The 27517-nt window shown below is 44.0% G+C and overlaps 1 protein-coding gene across 1 annotated transcript in view; it reads right to left on the reverse strand.

Annotated features, from left to right (window-relative positions):
• Window positions 1–2159: 2159 nt before the first annotated feature.
• LOC308640410 (uncharacterized protein) overlaps window positions 2160–27517 on the reverse strand; it is a gene marked incomplete at its 3' end in the record, with an annotated part of 44901 nt that continues 19543 nt past the window's right edge. Inside the window, exons 6-7 of the mRNA XM_081312334.1 lie at window positions 4385–4924; window positions 2160–2300 (exon numbers count right to left, since the gene is read on the reverse strand). Of these exons, the coding sequence (XP_081168460.1) occupies window positions 2160–2300; window positions 4385–4924 (681 nt within the window). The remainder of the gene's footprint in view (window positions 2301–4384; window positions 4925–27517) is intronic.

Here is a 27517-nt window from a genome sequence, read left to right on the forward strand (position 1 = left end):
GCTTCTACCTCAAGTCAGTGCTACCTGTTTAATGTCACAGTGTTTGATGTGACACAAGGCTGCCTTTCTATTTTAAAGTACAGGGTTCAGGACGTGGGGTCCATTCCCTCCCAGTACTGAGCCATGCGAGGTCCTTCCAGCACGTTCTTCACCTGGACAGAAACCTGCCCCCGGGCACTCACGGCCATGCTGCCTGCCTGGACACCCTGCTCCTCATCTCCCTGGGGCTGTGGCTCTCTGGGTCACACAGGGCCAGCCTTTTGTGCTGTCCTCCTTCCCTGGGCCCCATGTCCTCAGGGCTCACTGTGCAGATGCCGTGACCTGGGCTCTGGTCAGTCTGCAGGTGCTGACCAGACTCCCCCACACTCCAGGGGAAGAGCCAGCCGTGCCAGCTGCGTTCGGGGACTGGGCCCTTCAGCAGGTTGCAGGAGGGCCTGGGTGGCGTGTGCCCAGACAGGACGGCTGGGCCTCTAGGAGGCAGGGGAGGAAAGGCCACGGGAGGACCTGGAGCTGAGGAGACCCTGACCCTGTGTGCGCTTGGACTCCCAACTTGGGAGCCAGGAGGGAGGCGCGTCCTGTGGAATGGCCCTGGCCTGGCTTTTGTTTCCACACGGGAGTGAGTCAGATGGCAGCAGAGAGGGTACACGGGTGGGAGGGGCGGAGCTCCAGGCCCGGGCAGGGAAGTCCTGCAGCCCTCTCTCTGCCGTCCCCGACTGCGCAGCACAGACTGCAAGCCCTCCTGAGGCCCAGTATGGTGTGCAGGGAGGGGACCCAGCAAAGTCCCCTCTCCCCTGGGATGGCTGTCCATCAGGCCCTGCATCCATCAGCTACCCCCACAGCAGTGCCGAATGGCCGCACCCCCCAACTGAAAGAGACCCTCGTGGTGCCCCACACACCGCAGCCTCCCCAAGGTTGCCCACCTGCCCTCCCTGGGGACATTCTCGTGAAATGCAAGGGGTGAGCTGAATCGCACCTGGCCTCCGGGGCCCGGGCCACGCCCAGCTTGGGACCCCCACCCCACCAACCATACCAACCACGGTCCAAGTGGGAGGAGCCACGGGCAGGTGGCCAAGGGCAGACTGGACACAGGAAGCAGACAGCCAGGAAGAGAAAGCAGCCTCCCCCAGCACTGGCTAGACCCCAGGCTGGACGGGACGTCACATGAAGTTCAGCCCTCAGACCCCCAAGGGGGGTGAGCTGCACCGCGGCCAGCGCACCCCACCTCACTGTGGGAAACGGAGGCTGCTCTGGTACATCCACCACAGGGGAGGACAGCGAGGGCCCCTGCACTGGGTCTCCTACAGGACAGGGACGGGGTGGGTGTTCTGGCAGGCTGCACCTGGGGCACTGGGGGGAGCCGCGAGACGCCATCTAACTCGGGTTAGAACTGACCCACAGGGACAGCAGCCGGAGACCCAGCTGCCCCAGGCAGGAAGTGGGGCTCCAGTACCCAGCAAGCAGGGCAGGACCCTGGCTACGAAGGCCAGACGCCCTGCTCTATCAGGACCATCCCACACCCAAGTCAGTTTCCTTCCTGCGTCCCGGTTGCCCCTGGAGAAGCCCTTGGGTGCTTAGGATTGATGGTCTCATCAGCTGGACACCAAGTCCTGGAGCTTCCGCACACAGCCCAGAGGGAGCACAGCACTTAGCACCTTCTAAGCACTATCTGTGGCCAGCAATGAAACTGGAGCCATAGCCATAGACTCAGCAGTGACTCCTGACTGGCCACAAGCTGAGCCCTGATCCTGGCTTAACACATTGAGTACTGCACCCAGATCCTGGTTCACGTTGGAACCTTAGTCCTGGTCACACACTGAACCCTAATCCTATGGCAGCTTTATACACAGGCCTCTGGTCCCAAGACTGTGTAGACTCTAAGGTAGCCTCAAAGGATGGGGATCAGAGAAGCATGAGGGGAGCACTGGGAGGCAGGCCTCAGAGCCCCATGTATTTCCAACCATCTTCACTTAGGACTCTCTCATTCTTAGGGAGGAGGGTTTTGTAAGGTCCTAGGGGAGCATGGTTAGAGCCAAGCTCGCTGACTCCCAGTCTGGTCGTCCACCCCTTGCATTTAGGAACCCTCGGGTGGGTAGGGGCCCTTTCAGGACTGGGGTCCCACAGTAAATGGGCAGGAGGGGGGCAGGCAGGGATTCTGGTGCCTACGCGTAGGATGGCTGTGCCACCGGCTCCTGGGCCCTCACCGGTGAGGGCAGGTCCTGCCGCTGGTGCTCAGGGCCAAGCTGAGGCACCCCTTCCTTGGGGAGGAGTGTGGGGTAGACCAGCTGCAGTCTGCTCCACCTCTGGGAAGTGGAACATCTGGACTCTGGATCAGAGACTGGGGGGGGGGCAAGTCAGGGGGAGCAAGCAAGGAGTCCCCACATGGAAAGGAATGATGTGCCTCCCAGAAGCCCCAGTGTGGGAGGGAGACTGCCCTGCCCTGGATGACCCAGTGTGTGGGGGTCCCAGTCTCAAGCCAGATGCCAAAGCCTGCCCAGGGACGGCTGCTGCCCTCCCCCACCAGCCAGGGAAGGGCCTTTCTGAGATCCTGACTCAGAGCCCTGCTCCTGCTGCCTCTTGGCCTGATGTCAGATGCCCTCTGGTGGCCACTGGCTGCTACTGCAGCAAGGAGAAGGAGACAAGGGCAGCTCAGCCAGGACACTGCCTCTTTCTGTCATTGTCAGATACTGGGGAAGAAGGCCCTTTTCCTGGAAGAGGAGGCAAGTGTGGTGCTGCCCAAGGGCTTGGACTGGGACGGGGGCCCTCCCTGCCCTTCCCTGACTGCCACCTGGTTTGGATCTCTGTGGCCCTCTGACCAGTCCCTCAGGACACCCTTGGAGCTCAGGACTCTGGTTGGCCTTACAGGGGAAACTGGTGTGGACAGAGCTGTGGGGTGAGATGTGCAATCTGCCAGGGTGCCCAGTTGATGTGTGTTGCCCTCCTCTTCTGGAGATCAGTGGAGGACGATGCTGGCTGTGAGGCTGCTGGAGAGGGTTAGTTGGAGGTTAGTGGCCATGGGATGACAGTGTGGAGTGGATGCCAAAACTCAGGTTGAAAGTGGTGATGGTGGTTGTGTGTATTGGTGCCACAGGGGTGGTACCCTAAGGGAAGCTGAGAGATGCAAGCAGCTGAGTCAGATGTTGGATTTGGGCAGCAATGCACAGGTGGCCTGCTAAGAGGGTAAGTGTGGAAAATACTGGACACTGGGTCTGCATCCAGAGTGAGGCGGGAGCAAGGACCTTGGGGCAGAAGCATTCTGGTGAGAAACACCTTGAAGCAACTTCCCTGAAGCTCTTGCTTCAAGACTCAGGTTTTCATTCTAGAGGGGCCCCCTGAGGGTGGAGGGTCAAAGGTCTCAGAAGCCGGAGAGGGACCAGGGATGGCTTAAAATGGGAGAAAAAATAGCTAAAGGCACTTAACTCCATCAGCTGAGAGAAACAAAATCTGGGATGTCCCCACTGTTACCAAGTCAAAGAAAGGGAGGGAGTGCCTGGGGACAGCCACACGGGGCCACTTACTTCCAACTCTACCTCCTTCTGGCTCTGTCCCCAGCCCCCTCACAGCTCTGAGCACTCCTTCAGGGGCAGGAGTCCCCCTGAAGGGTGATGGGATCCCCCCAGCCTAAGCAGTCCAAGGGGCCTCCCCCACCTGCTCCTCTCCACAGGTCCTGAGCCTGTGCCTCTGACTCTCCCCTGCCCATCACTCCTCCACCTATTCATACATCATGGGTCCACCGACACTACCCGTCTATGCAGCCCAGCCATTTATCCCCAATCCGGTTCCAACCCCCTCCCTGCCCCATGCATTCTGTCCTCCCTTCTATCCACCTTCCACCCTTCCATCCGTAATTCCACAGGATTCCCCAGTCGCGGGTCCCACCGTCCATTCATCCATCCATTCCATCCATCCATCCATCCATCCTCTTATTCACCCTTTCTCCATCCCTCCACCCACGCACCTATATTGTTTGTGCACAACCCCTAACTTCCTTCTCTCCATTCTTCCGTCTGTCCATCCATCACCCATCATCCATCCATCCGTTCAGACGGCAGCCACTCCTGCTCCTGGAAGAGGCCGAGGGCTGAGACCCAACTCCTGGCATTCCTGCTGCATGGGGCAGGAGCCCGCCTTCCTAGGTGTGCGCGCCTGTGTGCATTTCACCCCCCACACCCGTTACCCTGCTCCCCTCCCCCACACCCCGCCCCCCGCTCGCGCTCCCCCTCTAATGTGTGATCTGGAAGCTCTGTATAGCCTGATGTAATCCGTAATGCAGTCTCTGGCTCCCGATTCGGGATCCAGTTTCAGAGAGCGAGAGATTGGGGAGCGCCGGCAGCCGGGCGGGGGAGCAGCTCTCGCCTCTCTCCTCCTCCTTCTCCCGGTCCTCGGCCTCCTCCTCCTCCTCCCCGCGCCGCCCCGCCCCCGGCTCGGCTCGGCTTCCCCCCCCCCCCAGGAAGGGGAAAAAAGGCGAGAAGAGCGGGGCAGGCGAGAGGAGCGGAGCGGCGGCGCGGCCGGAGAGGGAGCGGCGGGCGCAGGCGGCGGCGGCGGGCGCGGCGTTGGCGGCGGCCCCGGCCGAGCGAGCGGAGCGGGCGAGCCGGCGGCACAGGCTGCCGCGCCGCGTCCTGGCCCGGCCCGGGCCCGCGCGCCCCGCATCGCCCGCAGAGCGGGCATCCGGACCCTCTCGGCGCCCCGGGGGCTCTGGCAGGCGGGGGAACGGGGAGGGGCCTGCGTGCGCCCGCGGGTGCGCTCCAGGGGGCGTCTCGGCGAGGCCTGGAGCGGGCCGGGGGCGGCAGCGGCGGTAGGAGCCCCCGCTCGGTAGGGCGCCGGGCTCGGCCGCGGAGCGCTCCCAGGGATTTGCAACTCGCCGGATCAAGTCCTCACCGGCGGGGACGCTGCTGCTGGGGAAGGTAAGGAAGGCTTTGGCGGGGGGCTGGGGGTGCGGCGGGAGGGGGCGCAGCGCTGGTGGGAGGGGATCGAGAGAGGGGGGCGCCCGGACTTCCCAACTTCGCGGTTTGGGGCTTCGTAGATCCCTGGTTTGCGCTCGGATCTCGGGAGTTTGGACCCCCCTCCCCCCATCTCCTGCCTCCTCCAGCGGCGGCGACAGAATCTGGCAGGTCCCTGCGCGCCCGCATTGGGCAGGCTGAGGAGGGGGCGACCCTGGACGTGGGAGAGGCTCCTCCGTGCTGCTTAACAACCCCCCCCCCCCCATCCACACATACAGCCCGGCCAGACTGGCAGGCTGAGCTGGGGAAAGCACCCCCTCCCCATCACATGCACAGACCCTGGGAAGGCTGGGGAAGGCGTTCCCGTGGTGCCCCTCACACACTGACGCTAGCAGGGGTCTAAGGGAGCCCTATCTGGCCCCCGCAGCCACACAAGGATCGGGGATTCTCGGAAGAGACACCCCAAGGGTGGCCCTCCTTTCCTAATCACTCAGAGCCCCCTGCATACATTACATGGGCCGACACATCCCCCCCCCCCGCCCCGCACTGAGCCAGAGGAAGGCAGAGAAGCCCCCAATCTCCTCCTCACAGCCCTCACCCACAGACCCGGCTTTGGCGGTGGAGAGCCCCGGGAGGTTGCCCCCACCCCAGTTCAAATACAGGGCTATCCTCGTGCCCCCCACCATCACAAACACACACGCGAACGCCCTCGCTCGTTCCCTCCTTGTCTTGCTTTCCACTCGGTCGGACGGGCGGCACGGATAAGCCGCTCTGAACTTTGGGTCGGCCTTGCGCCCTCTCCGCGAGAAGCCGCTGGGCTGGGCGCCGAACACTCCCGGGTCCCCGTCCCCCGCAGGGAGAGGCCGCCCGGCCCTCCGCGGTCGCCTCGCCGGTTTGGAGCAGTGCGCCGCTGCCTCGAGGAACTAGCACGCCCCCCGCCCCCTCCCCGGGAGGCTGGGGGCTCGAGCTCTGGCCTGGAACCCTCTCCCCTGATGGCTAGACGAGGCAGAGAACGCCTCCGGCCTCTGGAGGGGGCGGCGGAGCTGAGAGTCGCCGGGAAGCTAGGTGGCCGGGAGGGCTTGTCGGAGGCTGTGGCTCTGAGCACTGGTCTCTCCGCCTGGCCGCCGCAGCTCCTGCTTGGTCACTCCCGGGCGACCCGGAGGGAGACTCCAGCCTGACACCTCAGACTTGGGTCTGCTAGGCACCTTACCCTTTCCACTTTAATTTTAGGCTTCCAAGTTTCTTGGCGCGCACAGACCCGGGCTGGAGAGCAGCCTTAACCCACTCCTCCTTTAGCACGCCTTCCTTCCCCGAGGTCCCATCACGTCCCATTCCGCCGGGTCTGGGGCGAAGATTCCTTAGCGGCAACTCCCAGGGAGTTGAAAAACATGAAGGCGTGTGGGTGGGCAGGGGGCGCGCACTCCCGCCCCAGAGGAGCCTCAAGGCATAAGTGTTGCGGAGGGGGCTGAGAGGTCTGCGTTTCTGCCCTACCCTGGGGACCCAAGAAGACCCTCAGTGCCCTCTCTCATAGACACAAACACACGCCCCCCTCCGAGCGAGAGCCGCGCAGGCGGAGGCGGAGGGGGAACCGGGGGCTGGGGTCCTTTCTCACATCTAAGAGCCTGTATCAGGGGCTTGGGGTCTGGAAAGCGGATATAACGTCTCTCCTAACCCTCGGACCTTAATTTCCTCTGCGACCCTAGTAGCGGAGGAGGCAGCAAGGGAGGTCGAGGCGGGAGCCGTTTCCTCCCGGACCGCGGGAGGCCACGAAACTCTGCGTCCGGACGCCAGGGTGCCGCCCGGTCGGGCTTTGAGTACCCCCACAAGGTCAAGCAGGCGAAGGAGGGGGCGGGGGCAAATTGTAGAATTCAGGAAAGTGTCAACAATAACTGGGGCAATTAAACAATGATGACACTCTTCAGATTCCTGAAAATAACTCAGAAAGTTTACTTAAGCTCAAACACATGAGCATGAAGAAAATGGTCAATAACTAGTCTGGTCTTTGGTTCTTAATTTAGCAATGACAACTTGGGCAGGAATTTCAATCACTTTAGTAATAAGCACTAGATGAATGAGTTTTGCCTTATGAAGCCAGGAGTTAAAGATTTGGGAAGTGGTGCTAATTGCTAAAAAACAAAACAAAACAAAACAACAACAACAACAACAACAAAAAAAAAAACTAGCTTCTGATGTAGAACACAAAGGAAGAAGTTGTAAAATGTGAGACACTAAGAACAGAAAAAAAACTGCAAGCACTGTGAAGCTATAGCAATGACAGTAGGCAAAGGAAAATGAGAACAGAAAGAGTAAAATTGTTTTAGAAAATGGGAAACTTTTCTTGGATATTAAGGAAAAAGTACAGACTCATTAGATAGTAAATCAGAACTAATGTTAATCATTACTGATAATTAGTGTCAGACAGTATTTCATTTATTTTAGTGATTGAGATGGAATGCCCAACAATTTGAAGTGAGTTTATAAAAAGAGCTAGTAGTATCAGCAGCAGCCCTGGAGAATGTCAGAAGTCTTATTTCAAGAATCTAAAACATAACTTTTATCTTCTTCATGTATGTATTTAAATTTTCACGCATCAGTTTAAAAGAAAGTGAAAACTGTACCTTATTTGATGTCATTTCTACTTTTATTTAATTAATAACATTAGTTGAATCAGCATAGACAACAATTTTTGCTGCTTAACTTTATGAAAATAAATATTTAAATAATTTGGAATGGTTAAAGGTGTCTTACAATCATACTGTAAAGCCATCATCCATTTTTAGATGTGAAATGTCTAGCAATTTTAGGAATTGATTTGCACATAGGAGCACTCAGCTGTAGTTGAATTTGCCCTAAAATGCAATGGTAAAAATGCTACTAGTTTTGAACCAACAGGATGATTTAGTGTTTAGAAATGCGAATTATGAGTTTAGGGAAAATTGACTTTAATTTTGATTTATATTTATGTGTTTGCATGTGTGTATATTTCTAATATTTGAATGAAAAAATAGAAAATATATCATAAAAATACAAGCTTGAAAAAATTGGCAGAAAACTTATTTTATAATGGTGAGAAAAAATATTATTGGAGTAGCATATAATATCAGTATGCCCATTAATGGTAGAATTACCATATGCTATTTTGATGTGTTTTTATGAATAAAATACTCCTAGTATAAATATTATTTCATAATTAAATTTTGATAATTTATATTTAGACATAAAATGATTAAATGATTAAAAAACATTGTGAGATAAATGCAAAATAATTGTTATCATTTTGGTAATATAGTATTTTTTAATTCATATATACTTGAAATTCTAAATATGAATCAATGGAAAATTGTTGATAGTGTGTCCTTAAGTAGGAAGATATTATTTAATAAGTTTAAATTGACTCATTTGTTTTTAAAATAAAGAAGAGAAATATTTATTTAATTTAATTTATAAAAATCAGAATATTTTAATAAATGCTCATGAAATAAGAATTTATTAATAAGTGATGAAATTCTATAAACACAGCAGAAAATGAATATGACACAAAATTCAATAAAACTGAATACTAGGAAGACAGGAAAAAAAAACATAATTGTTGTATACACATTAATTTTGAAATTGATTGTGGTGTCAACACCTCTTCTATGACAGTGAATGAGAGGCAAGGAAACAGATGGGATGTATTTTTTATATTTGCACATTGTGAGTGATAATGTAGATAAAAAAGTAATTATATGTTGATAATGAAGATCCAATTCATAGTATCTTGATGTTCATTGTATAGTGGCAAGAATATATAACCAGAGAAAAGAAGAAGAACTAAATAAATAAAATTAGAGATAAAAAGGAAGCATTTTTATTTTTAGACATTACCGAAATCTAGAGAATCATTAAGAACTAATTTAAAAACATGTTACAATAAATTGGAAAACAAAATAAATGGAATAATTTCTAGATGTATACAACCTGCCAAAATCTAACCAAGAGGACATAGAAAACCTAAGCACAACAATAATTGCAGTGAATTGAAACAGTTATGAAAAAAAATTCAAATAAAGAAAATCCTAGTCCTGGATGGTTAAGCAACTAAATTCTACAAGACATTTAAAGAATAACCAATGCAAAAGCTCCTCAAATTATTCCTTAAAATAAAAAGGAGGAAATGCTTACAAATTCATTCTGTGAAACCATCAACCTGATTCAAAAACAAGAAAAGAACATATCCATGAAAGAAGACTGCAAACCAATATCCATGATGAACCTAGAGGCAAAAAATTCTTAATAATATATTAGGAAATTGTATGCAAAACCACATTAAGAAGACTGTGTACTATGATCAAGTGGGCTTTTTAAAAAGAAATGTTTTAGTTGTAGATGGACACAATATCTTTATTTACTTATTTTTATGTGGTGCTGAGGCTTGAACACAGTACCTCACTCGTGCTCTACCGCTAAGCCCCAGCCCCAGCCTCACAAGTTGGCTGTATTTCAGGAGTTCAATGGTGGCTCAACCTATGTAAATTAATAAATGTAATTCACTACATAAATTAAGACAAAAATCACATAAGCAACTCAATAGATGTATAAAAAGCCCTGGACAATATTCAACTAACATGATAAAATCCATGAAGAAACTAGGGATAGAAGGAACTCATTTCATCACCATATAGGATGTGTTTGAACAAACTAAAGCAAACATCATACTGAATAAGCAAAGGCTGAAATGAATTTCCTCTAAAATCAGAAAGAAACAAAGGATGCCCAACCCATCATCATATTTAATATTGTACTTGAAATTTTAGCCAGAGCACTTACACATGAGGACATATACAAAGAACTCAGAAACAACAACAAATAAGTAAATGAATCAATCAATAAATGGGTAAATAAATGGAACAGATATTTCTCAAAAGAAGAAATACAAATGTAAACAAATATGTGATGAAACAAAAGTTCAACATCTTTAGCATTCAGGGAAATACAAATAAAAACTACGCTGAAATTTATTCAGTTAAAATGGCAATCATCAAGAATACAAGTAATAACAAATGCTGGACACAGGGAGAAAAGGAAAAGTTTATGTACCCAGGTCTACAACTCTTAGATATTTATACAAAAATAATTAAAACTAGCAGGAATTCTAGGATTCCTCAGGATGTGGAGTGATACTTGCATATCCAAGTTTGTCACAGCACAATTCCATGGTAAAGAGCAAAGTTTTTGGTTTCCATATTTTATTTTTCAATTTATTGAGCTGAGTGATTCATGACTATTAAAAACTTATGACTATTAAATAAAATGATAAAATATTGCTTTTTTAAATGTTCTAAAATGAAGTTTTCTTTGTTAGTAATTTAATTTTTTAAAAAAATCAACAGTAAGTTGAAATGATTGTGTATTTTACCTTAGATTTTCTATTGTTTTTAGTTTATATGGATACAATATCTTTATTTTGTTTATTTACTTTTATGTGGTGCTGAGGATCAAACTCCATTGCCTCATATGAGAGAGGTAAGCTCTCCACTACTGGGCTACGATCCCAGCCCTTTACCTTAGATTTTGAGACAATACTTTAAAATATTCTCAGAAGTTCACTATATGAAATTTCAAAATTTCTACCATACATTTTAAATATTTTAATTTGCAGATTCCAGTTATATGAACAAATGTGAATTTTTCCCTATGAAATGCAGTGTACCAATGAGAAATATGCCCCTAGTTTTCATATTTAGTTAAAGGGAAAATTATTTCTGCATGTTGGGGACTTACTGACACTGTTTCAAATGCAGTTTTTTAAGATAATTATTTTTTCTCCCAAAGCTTTTTAAATGTTTCAGTCTTTTCCTTTTAAGTAAATCAATTGAATTCTACTAGAACAAAATGAAACATGGCAATAAAAAGACTTTGGTAAGTTTTAAAATATTTAAACCAATTATTTTATATCTTTTTGTGTACTTTTGAAATGTTCACAAATAAATTTAAAATATACAGTTAAATTAAATATAAAAATATACATATATAAATATTGGAAAAAATTTGGAATTTGTCAAGAGTATTTATCCAATGTTATATTACATCCATTTCTAGACTTCTAGTAGTGCATGTATATGATTTAAAAGTCCACCTAAGCAAACCAGAAATGGCACCACTCAAGTCACATTCCAAATGGTCCCACAAAAGCAAATATCCACTTAATCCACAAATGTTGGTAATTTGTTTAGTATTTTTAGAATAAATTTAATCAATAGATTTATTAAAAAAAGTAAATGTATAAGTTAATATTTCATTAAAGCATTACCTATTCTGATATAAAAATGTGATCTTTTGAATACAAAAAGTACAAGATGTCAGTTTTGCATATTAGAACAGCTCTTCCTAATATGCAATAGTGAAAAAGAATGGAAAAAAAGCATATGGGACTAGAATCTGCCAACCCAAAGAATAAATAAAATTTAAATGTGACATTTATTTAACATTAATATGTTAGAATTAGAAGAATGACAGATACATATTATCACAACAGTAGATAAGTGTGTTCTCAGCATGTGTGTGTTTTAACTTAAGGACTTATCCTCACCATTCAAATTTTTTATTTCTCCTTCCTTAAAAAAAATGGCTATTAGAGGTACAGAAGACTGGATCATAAAAGGTGATATACCAGTAGTTTACTTATAATCCATATCTGAGATTAAAAAAAAACAGAAATTCAGATGAAATCTAGGGGCTATAATTGTTTATTTTTTTAAAAGTGGTTTAATGAAATCACCAAAGTTCAGCTGAAACTTTTTTTAACAATAATAATATTTACTATCATTTACATACTTGCTAATAATTATGCTACATTCTTTGCTCTCATAATTTTGTTTAATCATTAGTCCATTTTTAAAATGAGGAAATTGAGATTTAGAAGGTTTACAAAAGATGCTAGAGTAAACTATTAAATATTTGTGATCCTGGGCTTGGGTTCTATGTTCTTCCAGTTAGGAAAAATCAACAAGTTAGATGAAGCCAACGTTTTGCCAGTGAGCATAATTAAATAATTTAACCACAACATCAGCAAGTTTTATTTCAAGTTTATAAATTCAAACATTCAAAGATAGAAATGTCTACCTAAAAAAATGTTATTTATGAGTGGGGATGACCTAAACATTTGCTGTAATTTGACCAGTTTTGACTTTTCCTGGTAACTAAGGGAAGAATATTTGATCAATTACTTTGTTTCTACATATTTCATGAGTGTTTGTTTGCTCTCAGAAATCTTGTAAAGAATTGACTCTTGTCTCATACTAATGAAACAGTTCTTTTTTAAATAAAAATCTATAATATAAATATTTAACCCTTTGTTCTCAAATATCAGCAGTCCTTTGGAGTTTCCAAATTTATAATTCTCTTAAAAGGAAGTGTTATATTTTTCAAATCACAGGTCTCTGGTACATAAATGAAATAAAATCAACAGAATAGACATATTGACATATTTCAAGTACTATAAGTATTCTGCTATAAATCTTTAGCTTGTTAGTTGTGTGATTTTACATGTGTGTATGTGTGTGTATGTGTGTATCTGGATCCTAATATAAGTTTATTTTTTATGCTGGGTCAAGTATGTTTGAGTAACAGTAATCAAGAGGGAACCGATGATTCAAAATAATTAACATTGTTTTAAGAATATTATAAATATCTGGTAGGTTTTAGCTAAAAATCAATGTGGTCTCTTAATTCTGAGTAGTTTCTGAAAATACTCTGAATTTATTCAATAGAAATTAGGCCTAGGTTGATATCAACTGGTTTAACTCCTTGGAAGTTCCTTTCAGCTTCTTGGCCACACTATATTGTGATATTACTTTCAAGCAACAACAACAAATTTTACGCTTACATAAATCACAACTTTTTTTTTCCAAAATGAAGGTACAAAGTCATGAGTAACTGTTACATTTAATCAGAATCAAATTAGCATGCTACTTTATGATATTCTGAAAAATGATCTTTTCTACTCCTGTAAATAACCAGTTGATTATCACCTAAGTTTTATACACTTCATATTTTCTTGATTTTAGTGACATAATATAAATTTCTTTTAGTCCCCAAAGTGTATATTTTTACCAGTACAAGCTCCTAAAAGTGTCATTTCAAACATAATGATAACATTACCACCCCTATATTATATTGTAACATAATATTATACTAGGTACGCCTACATTTTTGGAACAAATTTTTGCCACACTCATGTCAGAGCATTCATCTCCAGGATATATAAAGAACTCAAAAAACACCAAAAAAACCTATCAATCCAGTCAATAAATGGGGTAAGGAGCTGAACAGACACTTTTCAGAAGAAGATATACAATTTATCAACAAATATATGAAAAAGTGTATAACATCTCTAGTAATTAGAGAAATGCAAATTAAAATTACTCTTAAGATTTCATCTCACTACAATTAGAATGGCAAGAATCAAGAATACAACAATAAGTGTTGGGGAGGATGTGGCGAAAAGGCACACTCATACATTTCTGATGGGATTGAAAATTGGTGCAACCACTCTGGAAAGCAGAGTGGAATAGAACCACCATTTGACCCAGCTATCCCACTGCAACCCATTGGTGCAACCACTCTGGAAAGCACTTGGAATAGAACCACCATTTGACCCAGCTATCCCACTGACAATGTCTTGGCTGGGCACAGAATCACGAGCCACCACAGCTTTGTAGATTCAAACAGCAATTCTTTATTCCTGAACTCACACCGGCCTCTACACACGTTCTGGGGAAATCCCAGTTCTGCCACCGCCCAATTCACCTACTCCACGAGACTTTCTTCCAAATACTTTTTTAATCTCACGAGAACTCAACGGGAACTCAAGCAGCAGGAACGCCCTATTCCCAGCAGCAATAATCTTCAACATCGAACTTCCCTAAAACCCATATTGTCTTAAACCGGGAATGCCTTAAACCCAAGGAGCGGGATACTTCCTCAAACTGCAGGATATAACCCTAAATCTGGATCCACCCTCGTCCTTGAGCAGGGTCACCTTACATGCAATGTCAACAGTGAAATTCCAAGGCAAGTCCATTTAACATGGGGTACGCTGGCAAGGAAATTTCGATGCGTCATTCCTACTTGGCAATGGCCCTCAGCATCCCACTCCTTGGTCTATACCCAAAGGACGTAAAAACAGCATATTACAGGGACACAGCCACATCATTGTTTATAGCAGCACAATTTACAATAGCTAAACTGTGGAAGCAACCTAGATGCTTTTCAATAGATGAACACATAAAGAAACTGTAGTGTATATACACATTTGCAGGTAATGGATGGAGTTCAAGAATATCATGCTAAGTGAAATAAGCCAATCCCCCAAAACCAAAGGCCAAATATTCTCTCTCATAAGTGGTTGCTGATCCATAGTCTGGAGGGAGGATGTGGGGAGAATGGAGGAACTTTGATTGGTCCAAGGGGAGGAAGGGAAAGGGAGGGGACATGGGGATAGGAAAGATGGTGGAATGAGATGAATATCATCGACTGAACATATGGTGCACTCTATATCATGTACAGCCAGAGAAATGAAAAGTTGTGCAGCATTTGTGTACAATGAATCAAAATGCATTCTGCTGTCATGTATAATTAATTAGAACAAATAAAAAATTTTTTTTTAAAGTATGATAGAAAAATGGAGAGATAAGTGATACTAGAATAGATTGGCAAAAAGAATCCTTAGAGCCTGGTAATGGGCACATGTTGATTCTTTATACTATCTTCTCTATTGTGTATGATTGAAAATTTACCAAGTAAATTAATTTTAAGATCTTTGAGTAGCCTATGGTAGTCAAAGTTATTGTAGATTTAAAGTACTTTGGAGAAGCCATCTTTATATAAATTGGGATTGGCTGTGAGCTACTGTGACAAATCTGAGAGTGTGGTGTGGACCTCAGTTATAACAGGGTCCCTTTAAAGTGAAGAGTGACATTTTTTTTTCAGGCAGCTGGGTCACAAGGAGCATGGGATTTCCTGTTTCAGTTGTTTCTTGGTTTTGTTATTTGCAAAGAAGGTACAGAATTTTTCATGTTACTTTCTTCACGTCTCCAGATGTGCCTGACCTGATTTTTGTACAAAAACCAAATATCACATTGCACACAATACAACAGTCATAGCTCCTGTCTTCAAGGTTAGTGTTGCCTTTGTCAATCAAGTTCACCTGTCTCCTCAGCCTGGTACTGGAAACGTGGGGGTAGGACCTCACAGTTAATGTTCTGCTTTTGGCTTAAAATAAGCAAGTGAGACGATGCATCTGGATATGTGGGAACATTTTCAGAGTTTGTCTTTGGGGTCTAATGGAATTCCAGGGATGCTTTGTGATTGAAGCATTTCTGGAATGTTCTTTGAGAACATCCAGGAACTAAGTGAAGAACTAAGTGTGCAACTTAGTTCACATGCACACACACACCATGTGTCACAGCATTGGATGTTGTTTTCTTAATGTTATTTTGTAATCATGTCTTCCTGTGATCCTTGATTCATTTTCCTTGTATACTTTATTCCCCAGGGATGGCTGGAATAATTTTTATGTACTTTAGCAATAAATACTCCAAAATGAAATTTGTCTCATTTTTTATATATAGAAATAGGCTTCTGTTTACTATTTCCTATAGTGTTTTATGTTGCAGTTTTAATGGCCCAAAGGTAGTAAAGAGAGTAAGTGGTTTATTCTCCTGAAAGAGCCCATTTAGTACTGGAGAGAGTAGTAGGGCGTGGTGAGAAGAGCATACTTCAAGAACACACTCTCTAAATTCAGCCCTTCTTTTTTTCTCCATGTGTAACATTTCTAGTCCTGTGCTCTCTCCTTTAAAATTGACCAATCTGGTTGGAGGATGTGGCAGTAACTGGCTGCAGATTAGAAATGATGCTGTGCAGACCACCGAGGAGGAACCTTCAACATCGGAGCAATTTCCTTACTTCCTACTGCCACCATTGATGGGGCACGTGCTTGGATGGTCCTGGGTGGCCATGGAGTGGACATGGTGGTGGTCTCCATTAGTAGCAGGCTCTCATGATGGACAGACACCTTGGGAGGCATCTGCACTCAGACTCTATCACGTGGTTTTCTTCCTGCTGAATATTACGATTCTTGAGGCCAGAAACGTACTGCTTCCCCAGGCAGCGTTGTTAGAAGGTTGTGCCCGATAACATTACACTGAGTTTTTATCTCTGTACCTTCTATGTATTGAAATCTTATAGGTGAAGTCCTTTTGTTCTTTATTAGGACAACTCAATTCCATGGCCTTCTTGAAGTTTCTATTCTCCAGGCTAAGCCTTCTTCATGACTCTTCTTCCTCTTTAGGACCTTTATTCATTTCTTTCATTGTTATAATCTCAGCTTGTTCCTTGGTGGGTGATTATTTGATTAGTATGGGAGCTGTTCATGCTGCCTATCAAATATTTCTGCATTCCCCCTTACTGGCATGTGGTAGAATCACATTTTCTTTTCTATGGTTGGGTGGGACTTTATACTTGTCTTCACCAGTGATTTGTGAATAAGAATGATGTATGTCAATTCCAGCTAAGCGACTTTTGGGAGTTGGGGGTTATTGGAGGTTAATTCAGTAGGCAGGTGCCAACCACATTTTATTTTATTTTGAGACAGGCTTTCTAAATTGCTCAGGCTGATCTTGAACTTATGATCCTCCTTCCTCAGCCTCCCAAGTAGCTGGCATTACAAGTGTGTGCCCTACCATGCCTGGGGTAGCCACAGCATTTTTAACTGCTGAAAATTGATCCTCCAGAGCTTTCTGTTTCTCTAGTAGAGAGGCTATGAAGTTTTGGGCTTACCCTTGATGATCCTATAGTGTGAATGAGAAGTAAAAATTTGTTATTCTGAATCATTGAGATATCAGGTTTGTTCCTCTCAGTACAACCTCATCTATCCTGATTGATATAATTATCTTCTGGCTTTCTCTTAAGTGGTAAGCATCATGCAGTAGAGACTGCATGTATTTCTCCTCACCTTTTTATCTTCATGAGTTCACAGGAAGCATTTGAATGCATGCATGAATAAAGGCAGCCTTAGTTTTGGATTCCATCTCCACCCTTTTTGCACTTTCCTGGACTTGGCTTACTTCATCATTTTTTCTGAAATATAATCCCCTCCCTCCTTAATGAACCCAGATTTCCAGTTTCAGAGTAATTAAGTTGTTCACATATATAATCTCAAATAAGAAAGGAACAGAAAACCAGACTTGGCTAGGTCACAGGCAGAGGTGAATGAGGTTCAGTTGACTTAATTCCAAATATCTCCATCCCATACTTCAAGCTTTGTTGTGCAGATCAAGAAGAAGTTAATGTGGTCATCTTTGTGTAGCCACTTGAGACCACATTGACATTGCTCATTGTTTTTCTTTTGTTTTTGCTATCCATTGTCGATAATGAGCCTTCTAAAGTGAACCCCTCCTTCTTGTAAATTGTCAACCTGTGTCTTTCACCTGCTGTGGTAGCTGTGTAAAGCCGCTTGCTCTGGGGAGCTAATAAGTCTCTCCTTTGACTCTTGCCACTAAGCCGAATGGCAGAAACTGGGTTTTTAAACTATCCGAAGAACTGAAAAGAAAGGGCAGAATTTATTAGATGGGAAAATAGCATGTGTGCGTGCAGAAGCCCAGAACTCCTCACTTATTATTGACTGCTGATCATGTACAGACCACACACTAGGAAGTTTGACATGCATCTTCCCATGACCACCCAACAAACTTACAGTTGTCATTTCCCAATTTAGGGTCAGAGATAGATCTAGAGTAGTTAATCATATTGGTCATGGATGAATCGGACTTGAATCCGGGTCTAACTCATTCATGTTCATTCTGTATACAGTAACTTAGTAGACTTTGACAAAGCCTGGCAACTTTTAGAACTTCAGCTTTAATTTCTGAGGAGGGAAATAGTGAAAAAGTAGAGAGCCTTTTGTGTTTTTTTTTTGTTCTTTTTTTAAATTAAATTATTTATTCTTATTTATTATACATGATGGCAGAATGCAATTCATTTCATATTACACATCTAGAGCACAATTTTTCAAGCCACTGATTGTACATGAAGTATTTTCACACCTTTCATGACTTCATACATGTACTTAGGTTAATGATGTCTAACTCATTCCATCATCATTCCTACCCCCTTGCCCCCTCCCTTCTCCTCCCTCCCCTTTGCCCTATCTAAAGTTCCTCCATTCCTCCCATGCTTCTCCTCCATTGCCATTATGAGTCAGCATCCTCATATCAAAGAAAACATTTGGCCTTTGGTTTTTTGGGATTGGCTTGCTTCACTTAGCATTATATTCTCTACCTTCGTCCATTTACCTGCAAATGCTAGGATTTTATTCTCTTTTAATGCTGAGTTATGTTCCATTGTGTATATATCCCAAAGTTTCCCTATCCATTCATCTACTGAAGGGCATAAGGGTTGGTTACACAATTTAGCTATTGTGAATTGTGCTGCTATAAATATTGATGTGGCTGTGTCCCGGTAGTATGCTGATATATATTGAGGAGAGGGATAGCTGGGTCAAATGGTGGTTCCATTCCAAGTTTTCCAAGGAATCTCTCTCTATACTGCTTTCCAGATTGGCTGCACCAATTTGCATTCCCACCAACAATGTATGAGTGTGTCTTTTCCCCCACATCCTCACCAACATTTGTTGTTGTTTGTATTCTTGATAGCTGCCATTCTGACTGGAGTGAGATGAAATCTTAGGGTAGTTTTGATTTGCACTTCTCTAATTGCTAGAGATGTTGGACATTTTTTCATGTTTGTTGATTGATTGTATACCCTATTTTGAGAAGTTTCTGTTCAGTTCCTTGACCCATTTATTGATTGGGTTATTTATTTTTTTGGTGTTAAGGTTTTTGAGTGCTTGACATATATCCTAGAGATTAGTGCTCTATCTGATGTGCTTATGGTAAAAATTTGCTTCCATTCTGTAGGCTCTCTATTCACCTCACTGATTGTTTCTTTTGCTGAGAAGAAACTTTTTAGTTTGAATCTATCCCATCTATTGATTCTTGGTTTTAATTCTTGTGCTATAGGAGTCTTATTAAGAAAGTTGGGGCCTATTCTGATATGGTGGAGATTTGGGCCTACTTTTTCTTCTATTAGGTGCAAGGTCTCCTGGTTTAATTCCTAGGTCCTTGATCCACTTTGAGTTGAGTTTTGTGCAGTGGTGAGAGAGAGAGGCTTAATTTCATTTTGTTACATGTGGATTTCCAGTTTTCTCAGCACCATTTTTGGAAGAGGCTATCTTTTCTCCAATGTACGTTTTTGATTGTACATTTGTCTCATATAAGATAACTGTAATTATGTGGGTTAGACTCTGTGTCCTCTATACTGCACCATTGGTCTACCAGTCTATTTTGGTGCCAATACCATGCTGTTTTTGTCGGTGTTTCTCTGTAGTATAGTTTAAGGTCTGGAATAGTGATGCCACCTGCTTCACTCTTCTTACTAAGGATTGCTTTGGCTGGTCTCAGTCTCTTATTTTTCCAGATGAATTTCATGATTGCTTTTTCTATTTCTATGAGGAATGTCATTGGAATTTTGATTGGGATTGCATTGAATCTGTATAATGCTTTTAATAGTATGGTCATTTTGACAATATTAATTCTGCCTATCCAAGAACAAGGCAGGTCTTTCCATCTTCTAACATCTTCTTTAATTTCTTTTTTTAGTGTGTTGTATTTTTTATTGTAGAGGTCTTTTACCTCTTTCGTTACATTTATTTCCAAGTATTTTATTTTTTTGAGGCTAGTGAGAATGGGGTGGTTTTCCTAGTTTGTCTTTCAGAGGATTTGTTACTGATGTACAGAAATGCCTTTATTTATGGATGTTGATTTTATATCCAGCTACTTTGCTGAATTCATTTATTAGTTCTAGGAGATTTCTGGTAGAATGTTTTGGGTCTTCTAGGTATAGAATCATATCATCTGCAAATTGTGATAATTTGAGCTCTTCTTTTCCTATCCATATCCTTTTAATTTCTTTCATTTGTCTGATTGCTCTGGCTAGAGTTTCAAGAACTATGTTGAATAGAAATGGTGACAGAGGGCATCCCTGTCTTGTTCTAGTTTTTAGAATTTAAAATTTCTCAATTTTATTTATTTTTTCAAAGAACCAACTTTTTGTTTTGTCAATTTTTTCAATAGTTTCTATTTCATTGAACACCTGGAGACTAAATAATATGCTATTGAATGAACAATGGATTGCAAAAGATATCAAGGAGGAGATTAAAAAATTCTTAGAGGTAAATGAGAACACCGATACAAGATATTGAAATCTCTGGCACACTATGAAGGCAGTTCCAAGAGGAAAGTTCATTGCATGGAGTTCATTCCTTCAAAGAAGAAAAAGCCAACAAATAAATGACCTAACATTACATCTCAAAGCCCTAGAAATAGAAGAACAAATCAACCCCCAAAGCAATAGGAGATAGGAAATAATTAAAATCAGAGCTGAAATAAATGAAATTGAAACAAAAGAAACAATTGAAAAAATTGATAAAACAAAAACTTGGTTCTTTTTTTTTTGTTTTCTCACCTCTTTTTACTTAATTAGTAAGCAAATTTATACACATATGCTGACAGTATTTCATATTATATTGTGTAGCAAACTTCACAATCGCAGGATATAGTCTATGAGGTATTCAAATTGATTAACTAAAAATAACCAATAAAAATAAATAACAATTAAAACATGAAACTATATAATAAAACAAACAAAAATAAGTCAAAGCAAATGGTGCCTTCAGCAAGCAGTTGCTTTCTCATCTCCAAGTTGGTTCCTGCCTTACAGTGTTGAAGCTTGACCACAGGGAGCGTGTAGACTGTTACCCATGACAGTGTCTTTCCTTTGCTGGGCCTCACTGCCAGTTACTGTGCCAAAGGCTTTCTGTTATTATCTGATTGAGGAGGGCACTAATCTGCAGCACAGCCTGCTGCTCCCAAGGGTGTGGAACCTGCTAACTAGGAGCTCAGGTCAGGGCCCTCCCAAGGGGCACAGTTGCATTCCATGGAGCAGCTGATTGGGGAAACATGGAAAGGGCCAGGATCCCACCTCACCTCCAGGTCCCAGGCCATGTTGTGCCCCATGGTGGCATCTACCCAGAGGAGGTGTGCCTGTGCCAGCAGCAGTCCCATATGGCCCTGGGAGACTGCTGCATTCATTTTCCTCCTTCTAACAGGTTTTATTTGCCTTCCATGTGCAAGAGGTTTTAGACAGATTATCTTATTTAATTAAATCTTCAAATTAACTCTGTGAAATTAGTTTGCTATTCCAGGCTTAGGGGTGGCAGAAAAATGGAAGAACATACGGAAAAAATGAACTAAGTATCTACTCTCCGCTTAGATTCTTCCTACCATCCCTATAAAAGTGGTGTTATTTATTTGTTTAGATTTAGAATTAGAAGCTCAAGAGAGGTCACATAACACATGAAGCTTATTATTTAAATGAGTGACAAACCCAGGACCCAAGCGAAGCCTCTTAACTCCAAGTCCAATGCTCTTGCACACATTTCAGTGTCAAAATGAAGAAAGACCAAGGAAGGCTTGCTTGAGGTGGCATCTTTCAGTCTGACCTATTCCATATGTATTCTGCTCCATGGGGCGTGATTACTGCCATGCATGAACTCATCGGTTTCCAAAAGGGTTAAATAAAACTGCATGTAGTTCTGTCAGAAATTAAACAAAATAAAACCACTTCTTTGACTTATAAAATATTTACTGTGATTATGAATAATGATGAAAGATGGTGGAATGAAACATCATTGCCCTAGGTACATGTAGGATTGCAGGAATGTTGTGACCCTACTTAGTGTACAACTGGAGAATTGATATATTCTGCTCTATTTGTGTACAATGAATTGAAATGCATTCTGCTGTCAGGTATAATAACTAAGTAGAACAAAATTTTAAAATGTGTGTGTGGGGGGGTGACTAATAATGATCACCCAGTAGATGATGAAAAGCTAGCAAGCTCCCTTGGTCTCTTCTGTTTCCAGTGTCTTACAGTTCCTTTGGGGATTTAAGGACATTTTTCAAGGCCATCTGTGCCTCTTTACTGTTCCCCACCATTAAGCCTCCTCTGAGTGATGGCTTGGCATGGCCCAGCTGGGGAACTCACGTCTTTCCTCTATGATAAGGAGGGAAGCTGGTCACCCCATGAGGAGGGGAGAGGGCTCATGGGGCTTCCCACCCTGCTTTGGAGGTTGGGACGTTCCAGGGTTCAGCAGCCACTGCTGGACTCCCAGGGGACATTCTGCTAATGGCCTCACCTTGCCCTAACCAGCCTCCTTGTCCATCAAGTACCTTGGAGAATACATCCTCACTGAAGGCTGCACACTGAGGCGGACGTTTCTTCCTTGGTTTTGCTCAGTGTTCGTTCTCCTGTTTGCTGTGACAGTTGCCACATGGTGTTGTGGTGAGTTGTTTGTTTATTTTTTTCCTTCCAAGCTCTGACTCCAGACCTGACTCTGATGTATCCCTGGGTCCCCTGACATATAGCAGAAGCCCAGTCCATGCCAGATGAAGAGCTGGAGATAAGAGGAGAGGAGAGGCAAACATCTCCTCCCTGCTGAGCATCTGAGCAGCCTCAGCTGGATTTCTGGGTAGGGCTGAAAAGATCTAGAAGTTTCTGGATCCTTCCGGGTTTTGGCAATGGCTTGGAGATGATTAATTGGACTTGTTCTTCTGTGTCTGGGGGTGCTGGACCCTCAAGCCATTTATCATGGTTTCACACTCCTAGTGGCCACGCAAAGGTCCAGTAGAATCCACCAGCAGCTGACTGTCTCCATTGGGCAACCTGGGCTGCTGGCTGCAAAAATCTGGCAGAAAAGAACTATCAAATCATCCCAATGATGAGATGCCTCTTTTTAAAAATGTGAAATGTTTGGACTCCCTCAGATGGTTCTTTCCAAGGGGCCAATGGGAGTACATGCGACTGCTTGAGGGAAGCTGGGTTTGGGCTCATGGAAGGCTGACTCAATCAACCAGTGTGGTGAGGGTAAAAGTCAGAAGGTGATAGTATTTGTGCTATCATTGCTGTGTTACTAGTTTTGTGACCCCGAGCAATTTTTTTTTTCTTTCTTGACTTCAGTTTGTCTATCTGTAGAGTGGTGTGCTTAAGAGCATTGGACTTTTAACCCACATTTGCTGGGTTTACATTCCAACTTGTTGTTACTTTCCACCAGCGGCACTTTGGGAATGTTACTTTTCCTGTGAAAGGGGGGCAACCATAGATCTAATTCATAGAGCTGCAGAGAGCACTGAGTGAATAGATCCAAAGTGCCTGGGATATACAGAGTGCAATGTTGTTTACTGTAAATATTACTTTCATTGTCGTCACCACTACCACCACCACCACCACCATCATCATCATCAAATGTGGGTCTGCAGACTGTGGCTGGTCTGGAAGGAAAGTTCTCATCAGGCAGTCAAAAGTGAGAACCAATGTCAATGCCATATGTGTGCTATATTGTCAACATTTCTTTTTTTGGGGGGGAAGATTGTCCTTTTTTTCTGAAACAATGTCCTCCTTATACTTTTAGTGCTAAAATAACATTCTCAGGTAAAATATTAATAATTGCATTAAAAAATGTCCTATCTCAGAAAAAGAAACTGATCCCTGCATGGAGGCTTTTAGCCATCATTCAGTCCGTTCTCCTTGTTCTTTGGGTGAGGAAGCCACTGCTCAGGGGAGCAAGCGATTCGACCCAGGACATGAGACAGTCTCAACCCCCCAGGATCTGGGGGGCAGATCTGGGTCCTTGCACAGGGTTAGAGCAGCTGACTCCATAGGAAAGCAAGGCACTCAGATACCCAACTGAGCTCTGATACCCACATCAGTATATATGATTAGGAGAAACTGTCAAAGATTAATTCTAACTCCATTAAAGCTTTACTGCACACCTGCTGATGCATTACAACAAACACTAGTCCTTGCCACCAGAAACCACCTCCCTAACCCCTGGCCCAAATCTATTACACACTTACAAAGCACTAGACATGTTGAAAAGTCTTCCCGTGGATTCTCTTACTCCTTTCTCAGTTGTCCAAGGGATGTATGATTAGCTCCATTTTATGGAGGAAGAAACAGAGACTTGGAGAAGTGTGGTAACTTGTCCTGGGCCTCATGGCCAGAGGCAGTCAAGAGAAGCCTGGGTTTGACTCCAAAGTCAGGCTTTCAACTCCCATGTCATGCTGCTATCCTGGGCACTGAGTGTGAGCTGGCCATACCCAAAGTTGGTAATCAGGGATGCATTCCCATGTGTGATTGTTGGGTTTGTGTCCCCAGGGGAACAGAGATTCTGTATCTGCTGCATACCCAGCTCCCAGCATGGTACCGAGCCCAGAGACACTGCTCACTGAATACCTATCACTGAATGAATGAATTTGTTGAGAATCCCTCAGGAAAGCTGGTTAAATATCCGGAATCCAGTTCCTGCCCTGCCCCCAAGATTCTAGTTCAGAAACTTGGAAGGGGTATGCACCTCTGCCTTGTAAATAAATGCTGGTGACAAATTGCTCTTTGAGCCCCCAGCTGTGGGGAAGTGGACTTTTCTGATCATGGGGAGAGGGGAAAGTTGGTATTTTGTTCTGCAGGCAATGGGGAACCACAAAAAGTATTTGAGGAGGGCATAAGAAGTCATGTGGAGCCGTGCTTTACAAAAATGACCTGATGGCTCTGCTTTGTCCCCTGGCCTGGCGATGCCTTCCCCCTTATTTTGGCCCACAGGACTGATTTTGAACAAGGGAGATTTGTGACAAGCATTGCATGCTGCAGTTGTGGAGCGGCCCCGTTTTGCTTTCAGCCTTTTGCTGCCTCTCTGACAGCAGGTGGGCCATTAGGGGCTCCCTGCCCTTCTGCAATGGCTTGTTAGCACATTTAAGGCCTTTGTAGGAAGCTCTCCTCCGCTGTAATTGGGCCCTCACTCTGCTGCGCTTCCTGGCCATGGAGCTTGTTAGCTGTCAGGCAAGGCTGTGAATTGGTGGAATGGCCAGCGAAGCTCATTTTTAATAGGCAATCCTGCCATGGGAGCACCCCATGGAAAAGACACCAATAACATGGAAGTGTGCCTTAGCGTGGGGGAGGAGAGAGGGATTAGGGCTCAACTTGGGAAGGGGGCAAGTTGACAAAATGGAGGTCTCACCCCTGGGGTTTCCACCGATCTCTGTCTCGTTCAGAATATATTAAGTCTATAGTGCTGGGTTTGCCTCGAATCCCCCGTTACCCCAAAGGAACAATGATAACTTCTTCCAGTTCTGTGACTCTTCCCATAGAATTTTTTCTTTTTTTAAGAAGAAGGCTTCTTTAGCAGTTTGTCGGTATGAGGTGGGTAACTGCACTGGAAGGAAATCAGCAATGGTGCAAGAATTAGAAAGCAGCTTATCCGCTGTCCAGTGGAGAAAAACCACATGTCCGCGGTCCTGGCCAGTTTACAGAGGAGGACATTGTGGAGACCCTGGCTCCTAGTTCTTGAATTTTAGGAGAGGATCCTATGTGTTTTCCCTTCTGCTTCCTTGCATGGCCATTGAAGTGACTCTAGGCTCCACAGAGCTGTCTTGGACCAGGGAGTTAAGTAAAAAGCATATTTGAGAATTTTTTTCCCCCAAGAAAATGGAGGAAATAGCCAGAAGAGAAAGAGGTTGGAGAGATTCTACATTCCTCTGGTTCACCAGTGACTCTGCAGACAGAGCTAGGATAGACGGTCAGAGACTGCAAAGCAGGACAGAGTGGTGAGGAGTAGGGGGGACACTCGGGTGTCGGGGAGGAAGGAGTGGGTGGAAGAATAAATATTCATGACCCGATTTTGCTTATACTTGCTATTCTCTGTGCAACCTTGCACCACTCTGTAGATCCATGTCTTAACCTTCTCTTCTGTGACTATGTAAGCTGGTTCATATGGAGGACATCACTCAGGGGTTCCTTATTGCATATTTTGTTGGGTTTGACCATTGAGGCACTGATAGAAGACTGGAAAAGAGGAGGAGAAAAAGGAGGAGGGATGATATGTGTTAAGGGGCAGTATCTCAGACCTTCTTTGCTTTGGGTCACAATTCTAGAAGTTTCTGGATCCTTTCAAGTCCTGTCTGGTGGTTCTTTTCAATGACTCTGGGGCTCTAGTCACCTTAGTCACCTTATTTCCTCCATTGTAACACCTCCCCACTGTGCCTGGACATTGGGTGCCTCATCATTTCTACTCACAGTGCTTGGATAAGTCCCTTCATTTGGGTCTCTTCCTTTGCATCTCTTCAGTTGAATCTTGTGTCTTGCTGGATCCTGACTGACAAGGTTTCTATTCTCAGGGCCATGCCATCTTGATCATAATTTTTGAAAAGACACAGGTGATATTTACAAGCATTTCTAACAAGAAAACCAGAGACTTGCTGAAGAATTTTGATGTGGGAAACATTTCCTCTGAGGCTAGAAGTATAATATAAGCAGTTAAGGCTGGAGTTGAGAAATAGCAGGTATGTGAGACGCTATGGGAAGGCTTGGCTGGGAGGGTTGCTGGGGAATATCCTCACCTGCCCTGGATGAAAATTTTGGAAAGTGAGTCATGTGAGGTCAGATGAATCAAAGATCCAGAGAGTTCTTGAGCCAGAGGGGTAGAAGATACGTTATCTGTGAGATGTGGTAGCATCTTCTTGGAAGAGGAAAAGAAGGTCAGAGATGGAGACCTCCTTTCTATCTGCTTTCTAAGTTGTGTGGCTGGACACTGGGGCACAGGATCCAGTGACAGTGACTCTGAAGGGTCCATTGGAAGATGCAGACCATGATCTAATGGATAAGGTAAACTTGATCTGGACCTTGGATTGAAGTTTATAAAAGAAGTTGCTGTTTCTTTAAGCGCCTTTCTTGTTTCTCATGGACACAAGATCAACCATATTCAAGAGGAAACCTTGTTGGCCCTTAATGTACTTCAACTTTTATTGTTAAAAAACCTTTTCTGTCCCTAAGTTACTCAATATTCTCTCGTTAGCTGTCTGCAATGAGGTGGAATAGGCTGGTTGTGATCGGTGACACCATCAGGGTAGTCTATTGGTTTATAGAATGAGTTGTATCTCGGCCAATGTGATGGAAAAGCAAATCTCTGAAAATGAATCCTAGTTCTCCATTAAGGTCTAGTATTAAGTCAGAGAGACGTGTCAGAGAGAGGATTTAATGATTGCTCAGATATGGATACAAGAGGGGGGGTAACAATATAATGTGGGGCACTGACAGACATTCCATAAACTACTCCAGAGTGCCCAGGGCCTGTGAGCACTGTTGTCTAAGGTCTTTGAGTGCCTTATAAACTATTTACTGTTCTCTTATCCTTTCATTAGAGCATGACATACCACCTCCACACAGACAAGGTGCACATATCTGAGCTGTAGAGCACACTTCACCAAAGAAGACAAGAATCAACATTTAGGGAAGGACGTTGGCAGAACCCATTACCCTGATAGATCCTTGAATCCTAGATTTGGAGCTCCTTTCTCATGAAGATGATTGCAAAGGATCAGCTGAGAAATGTCTTCACAGCACAACTTATTAGGAAGGTAGGAATCACCTTC

Source organism: Spermophilus citellus (genome assembly GCF_964194105.1).
Source record: "Spermophilus citellus genome assembly, contig: SCAFFOLD_409, whole genome shotgun sequence".
In the NCBI taxonomy this organism is placed as follows: Eukaryota; Metazoa; Chordata; class Mammalia; order Rodentia; family Sciuridae; genus Spermophilus; species Spermophilus citellus.